Source organism: Poecilia formosa, unplaced genomic scaffold (genome assembly GCF_000485575.1).
Source record: "Poecilia formosa unplaced genomic scaffold, Poecilia_formosa-5.1.2 Scaffold473, whole genome shotgun sequence".
NCBI lineage: Eukaryota > Metazoa > Chordata > Actinopteri > Cyprinodontiformes > Poeciliidae > Poecilia > Poecilia formosa.
Window position 1 is genome coordinate 239,484 of NW_006800412.1, and position 7,056 is coordinate 246,539.

The 7,056-nt window shown below is 46.8% G+C and overlaps 1 protein-coding gene across 1 annotated transcript in view; it reads right to left on the reverse strand.

Moving 5' to 3' along the window:
* Positions 1–412: 412 nt before the first annotated feature.
* Positions 413–7,056, reverse strand: part of phf19 (PHD finger protein 19) — a 19,004-nt gene continuing 12,360 nt past the window's right edge. Inside the window, 4 exon segments of the mRNA XM_007578286.2 lie at positions 413–1,283; positions 1,360–1,422; positions 1,485–1,564; positions 1,648–1,695. Coding sequence (XP_007578348.1) covers positions 977–1,283; positions 1,360–1,422; positions 1,485–1,564; positions 1,648–1,695 — 498 coding nt within the window. The 3' untranslated portion in view covers positions 413–976.

Genomic DNA, 7,056 nt, shown 5'->3' on the forward strand with positions numbered 1-7,056 from the left:
AAAGTATTCATTCATTAAACATTCAACGTACCAGCAGGTTCAAGCTCCAGTTTGTCTTCTCAGTGAGAAATAAGTCCAACAGTTCAACAGAACCCGTCCCTCGTAGAACCCGTCCCTCTGTAGACCCCGACCCTCGTAGAACCCGTCCCTCGTAGAACCCGTCCCTCTGTAGACCCCGTCCCTCGTAGAACCCGTCCCTCGTAGAACCCGTCCCTCTGTAGACCCCCGTCCCTCGTAGAACCCGTCCCTCGTAGAACCCACGTTGTTGACAGTGAGCTGCTGCTTTTCTTCACGTGATTTTTAACACCTTAATTGGATTCAGATAATCGCCTGCTGCACTCTCACTACCTCACCCAGAACCAGGACCAGGACTAGAACTCTCCACATAAACCCACACAGACACAGCAACAGGTCAAAGGTCAGATAACTTTATTGTGAATGGTTGAACCGTCACATGATCAAAACAGCCGTCCACCAGGCCAATAGGAGTGGGGCATGGTTACCATGGCAGCATTTAAAGTGACAGAGTGACAGTTTAACATCTCAGATTTTGCTAGCACTCCTCATTCACATCAATGGCAGCGTTAGCTTGGAGCTAACTGTTGCTGATGTTCAGGTGGGTGTTTGCATAGATTCTGATTGGCCCACAGTGCAACATGGAGAGACTCAGACCAATCAGACTTCAGTAACAGAAAAGGGGCGGGGCTTGTAAACATGTGACCTGAGGGACATGTGAACCCCATAAACATGTGCTTCTGTTTAACAGCTAGGGGGCGTTGAAGATACAACTCTGTTTAACAGATAAGAAGCTGTGGAGGAGAGCTCCACTAGAGTCAGAAGGAGGAACTACAGTCTTTGGTTGACTAGAACACCTGGTGGGCTAAATACTGCCTGTAAAGGTCACAGGTCGGCTATGACTCGTCCCCTGGACAGGAGAGGACCAATCAAATCAGAGCTCCTCCCACACCTGGGCCTCCTAATAAGGTGTTGACCCCTCCCACTCCAGTAGGTACTGGACCGTCCCTTGACATGTGACCCGGCGGGCCAGAACCTGGTACCGCTCGCCATTGGTCAGCCGGCCCACTGCGCCGAAGTACGAGGAGATGGAGGAGTGAAGGATGGAGGAGTTGGAGGTGATGTGGGCGGAGTCAGACAGGAAGCAGGAGGGCTCAGAGGTCAAGTGGGCGGGGTCATCAGACGGCTCCTCCCACACCTCGCTGCGATTGGCCCACTGGCTATAGCTGTTGCTAGGTAACTTCCTCTTCCTGCTGCCCACTCTGCTCCTGCGGAGAGACATCAGGTCAGCCCAGGTGTTAGCCTGCTGTTGCCCTGGTAACTGGCCGCAGATGGGAGGGTTACCTGCAGCGGGAGGAGCCGGAGCCGGTGCCGGAGTCCCGGTCGACGCTGACGCTCCGGGAGCTGCTGAGGAGGAAGAGGGTGAGCGCCATAGAGGAAGACCTGACCTTTGACCTGCCACAGCTCACCTCTGGAGGCTCTGCAGCTCATCCAGCGAGAAGTCAAAGATGGTGGCCATCTTGGAGGTCCAGCTGCAGCTCAGCTCGCTCTGCAATGACATACAGGTGAGGTTGGACTGGACTGGACCAGGCCTGACCCGACCTAAAAACCACAGAAGAAGAAGAGGCTTACGGTGGGAATGGCGTCCTCAAGCAACCACTTGGACTTCTTCTTCTTCCTCTCAGCCAGAACACTGGAGTCAACACAGAACCCATCAGAACCCTGCTGGTTCCGTCCAGCTGACAGACTACATTTTCTTTTTTTAAAGTTTATTTGATGGGGACAGACACACATCGACATAGACAAACTGAATAAAACATCATCCCATGTTTGCATCGTGGTGCAACAGCTAATTCGCAGCACTTTTCCCTAGTTGGGCTTTTTAAAAAATAACTAAAAATTGAAGTGATAATCATTTAAAATAGCACAACATAATGTAAACAAACAGAAAAATGTAAAACATTAAAAATGGGTACAATTCTGTTTTTGACATAACCAAAGTTTTGTTTGAATTTTGAACGCATTAAAACTGGTTACAGACTTTAAATGAACAGGAAGTGAGTCCAAACTGCAGATCCTCTCACTGACGGAGCAGTTTGAGCAAAGGTGGTTCTTCGAAAGGGAACCTTACAGCTTCCATCTAAAGCTGCTCTGGTAGATCTGCTGTTGCCCTGCAGTCTCTGTGCTGTAGGTGCAAGTCCATTTAAACACTTAAAAATCAATTTTAATACATTATAATTTAGAAAATTTGTAAAATCCAAAATGCCAAATTTAGCTAAAATGTGACGGTGATGGAATCTAATCGGCTTTTGATATAAAGCCCAGTCTGAGCCCAGACAGGAGCTCCGCAGGTAAAATGAGGATCAGTGAGTTCAAAAACGTCTCTGCACAGTGAAGTGTCAAACAATGTCTAATAACTTTAAAACAATTTATATTTGATCCAACAGTTTTGCAGATTGTATCAACATGGCTCCTAAAATTTAACTGAGCATCCAGAATTATTCCTAAATATTTCTCTTGTGATATTGTTCAATAGGATCCCATTGATCTGAATGTTCAAGGACTGTAATGATGTTTTCTTGACTGAATAGCAAATCACTTTGTTTCCTTTGTATTGAGAGTTAAGCAAGAATCCTTCAGCCATGTTGATAATCTCTGCAGACTGTTGTGAAGTTTTTCACTAACAACAATACCGTTTGGTCCGATGTGTAAACAACGGTGTCATCAGCAAACATTTGCAGATTGACTTCAGGACAAATTTCAGGAAGACTGTTAACGTACAAACTGAAAAGGACTGAACCTAAGATGGTTCCTTGTGGAATCCCTGTTAAGATTTACTGTTATTAATGACAACACACTGTCCACGATCTTCCAAATATGATTTAAACCAAGACAATGACCGTTCTGAGAAATTAAATGATGAAAGCCTTGAGATCAGTAAATTGTGATTCACCGTATCAAAGGCCTTTTTCAAATCAAGAAAAACTGCACCAGTAATTTGTCCCTTGTCAAGTGATTGTTTAACCTTTTCAAGCAGCAAACCTACAGCGGTCTCTGTGCAATGCTGCCGTCTGAAACCAAACTGAAGCGGATGCAGAAGATTGTTACTGTCTAAATGCAGTAGTAGTTGTTCCAGAATCATTTTCTCCAGCACTTTTGACATGACCGGAACCAGACTTTTCTTGTTGTTGGTTTCAGAACCAACAACAAGAAACCAGCCGGGTTTTGGTCCTCAGGACCCGACCCAGGAATCCGGGGCATCCCTGGATTCCTGCAGAACCTTCTGGACCTGGGGGACACCTGGGGACAGCAGAACTCACCTGGCAGCGGGCTTCTTGGAGCCCCGCCCAGCGTCGCTCTGAGCGCGCTCAGGAAACAGCTTGGAGGGGGGGCTGGGGGGGACGCGGGTCCTCAGGCAGAAGATGCATTTTCTCTTCTTCATCTCCTTCCCACACAGAAACCTGGAGACAAACGTCTACACGTCTCAGAGTCCAACCCACCAGAGGACACGCGTCTAGAACCAGGCCCAAAACAGGAGATGTCCCGGTTCTGGACACAGGAACACTCAGACCCAGCTGCTTACTTGCTCTTGTATTTGTTGAGGGCGTCCAGCAGGTGCTGCCCCCTTTCTGCTGGAGGACTGTTGGACAGCTGAGGACACAGACAGAGACAGGAGGGGTCAGGGCCGGTCCATCTGGGTCGGAACCAGGTCTGGCGGTTCCGTTACCTTTCCCAGCTGCAGATGGTCCCAGTTAGTGGAGACGAAGGCCAGAATCTCATCCAGCTCAAAGTATTTCTTCTTGCTGCTGATGGACAGGTTGTAGAGCGCCAAGTGGACGACGTCCACCCAGCGCAGAGACAGGCGGCGCACGTACTCACTTCCTCTGTTACACACGGCGCACAGGAACAGATAGAACCTGGAGAACCAGCAGAACCATCAGAACCAACGGAACCACAGGACGCAGAGGTGCAGGTAGAACCTGGATTAGAACTGCTCTGGGTGAAGGCGGCCATGTTGGATTCATGTTAATGTGTTTTTTATCCATCCATCCATCTTCTTCCTCTTATCCGGGATCGGGTCGTGGGGTCAGCAGCCTCAGTAGGAGGCCCAGACTTCCCTCTCCCAGCCTCCTGCTCCAGCCCCTCCAGGGGAATCCCAAGGCGTTCCCAGCAGTGGAACATCGTCCCTCCAGTGTGTCCTGGGTCTTCCTCTGGGCCTCCTTCCGGTGGGACGTGAACTCCTCACCAGGAGGCATCCTGACCAGACGCCCGAGCCGCCTCTACTGGCTCCTCTCGATGTGAAGGAGCAGCCGCTCTACTCTGACTCCCTCCCAGATGACTGAGCTTCTCTCTCTAAGGGAGAGCCCAGACATGAGAAAACTCATTTTGACTGCTCATTTTGTATCCGTGACCTCGTTCCTTTGGTCATGACCCAGAGCTCGTGATCGTGAGCTTTGGGTAGAAACGTAGATCAACTGGTAAATCGAGAACTTTGCTTTTTGGCTAAGCTCTCTTCACCATGACAGACCGGTTCAGCGCCCGCTTCACTGCAGACGCTGCACCGATCCACCTGTCGATCTCCCGCTCCATTTTTCCCCTCATTTGTGACCAAAATCACAAAATACTTAAAGTCCTGCACGTAGGGTAGGATGTTTTCCCCGACCCGGAGAGGCACTCTATCCTTTTCTGGCTCTAGACCAGGGGTGAGCAGCTCCAGGCCTGGAGGGCCGGTCTCCTGCAACTTTTAGATGTGTCTCTACTTCAACACACCTGAGTCAAATAATGAGGTCGTTAGCAGGACTCTGGAGAACCTGACTGCTCTGAGGAGGAGATTCAGCTGCTGGATTCAAGTGTGTTGGACCAGGGAGAGATTTAAGAGCTGCAGGACACCGACCCTCCAGGACCAGGATTGCCCACCCCTGCTCTAGACCATGGCCTCGGTTTCGGAGGCACTGATCCTCATCCCGGCCGCTTCACACCACCACCTCGGTCTGCCAATCCAAGAGAATTGCCCACAGTGTCCATTGCAGAGTCCCCCTGTGAAGGCCATGGACTACATAAGGAAGCCACCCCCGCTGCAATAACTGGAACTGAAACGTAAGCGAAGCCGCAAATGCTAATATGGCACATCTAGGATCAGTAGATCTCAACTCTGAAATATTGTGTCTTAAGTTGCTCAAAAGCTAAATGTGAGCATGTTCGACAATATTACTTTTCTAAACTTTTACGTTTCGTTGAAAGGTGCCTAACACTGTCACTTCCAACCTTGTTACATTATGAAGTCATAATTAGATCTGCTTCACGTAGTATTGTATTTATGTTATGTTGTGGTTATAGTAGCCATACTTATTCTCACCCACAGGAGCCTGAACTTCCACACTCTTAATTGTTCTCCTTTTTGTTGTTTTTCTACACATCCAATTCTCTTTGGGTTGTGTTTGCTGCTGCTTTCTATAGTGGCTAGGGACTTAAACCCACTACTTGCATTATGCTAGCAATGCACACTTGTGTTTTCAGCGTTTTGATCCTTTTGTTCTCCGAGGATCTTATTACATCTAAAAAATGGAACATTTGAATCTTAGTTTTGAAAATATTGTACAGCAAAGCATTAGTATTTTTATTTTATTTCATTGTCTTAGTGTTCAGCATCCTGAAACGTTAGTACATAAAGACAGGGAGGGTAGATTTCTATAGAAGGGATAATTGATGGAACAGCAGTGTCCTTTATAAATGTGTATGCTCCTAATAAAGATGCTCCAGGGTTTATTAAGTCAGTTTTCAATATGATTGCAGAGTACAGATCCAGCCTAGTGATTGTTGGGGGGATTTTAATTGCGTAATGTCAAATCTAGATAGGCAACCAGCCTCTCAGACCCCCATATCAAAGATGGGTAAAATACTTACAAATATGCCTGTGGAAGCTGGATTAGTGGACGTGTGGCGATCCAAATTCCCAAAGGAAAGAAATTTTACATTGTACTCAAACCGACAAGAGTCTTACTCATGAATAGATTACGTTATTACTGCTAAGGCCGAGCTACACAGAATCGAGGATATTACAATATTGCCCATCACAATCTCTGACCACGCACACGTTACTCTCAAGTGGAATATAGGATTGACACCATCGTTTAATTAATACCTCTCTTCTTAATAACAAGGAATTTATTGCTTTTGTTAAATCAGACCTCAAAAATTGTTTAAATGTAAACAATACCCCTGAAACATCTCCTATCATGTTGTGGGACTGTGCAAAGGCCTATTTAAGAGCTAGCATCATCTCTCACACAACAGGAAAAAAGAGACAAAGGCAGCCAAACAGAAATATTTAGAAGATAAAATTCGGGATCTGGATCTTCAACATAAAAAGACTGGAGCATCCAGGATTCTGAATGATTTGAGTGCAACACGCAGAGCGCTCCAAGACTTACTATCAGAAAAGATTGAGGGTAACCTTCGTTTTGCCAAGCAGCAGTATTATGAAAATGGAAATGGAGCGAGCAGACTTTTGGCCTTCCGACTTAAAAAACAACAGTTCCCAAATGTAGTTCAAAAGCTGAAATCGGGCAATAAATCCATCCTAAAACCTAAAGATATTCCTGAAACGTTTGCAGAATTTTACAAGGTTTTATACCGAGACACTGACACTTGCTGTGATGAGAGTAAAATAGCAGACTATTTACAAAATATAAATATTTCTGAATTATCCGATACTGTAGACCAGTGGTTTCCAAACTATTTCTGGGCCCCCCTGTGGCTTACAAATAGCTGTCTGGTTGAGCGATGTGTGTGAGCGAAGGGGCGGGGGGTTCTTAGAGACTCCCTGTTATACTCAGCCCCGGCTCCAGACGTACAGGGGGGGAATCAACTTTTTGGGGGCAAAATGAATCGTAGCTGAACACAAACAACACCAGCAGCCTACAGGCTACTAGTTAACAAGCTTAAGGTGCTGTATTGATATTAGCTAGTCATCTTTACCTAACTACCTGCAGCCAACAGCTTTACTCACCACGGTTAGTTTGGAGGGAAAAACTGTGAAAA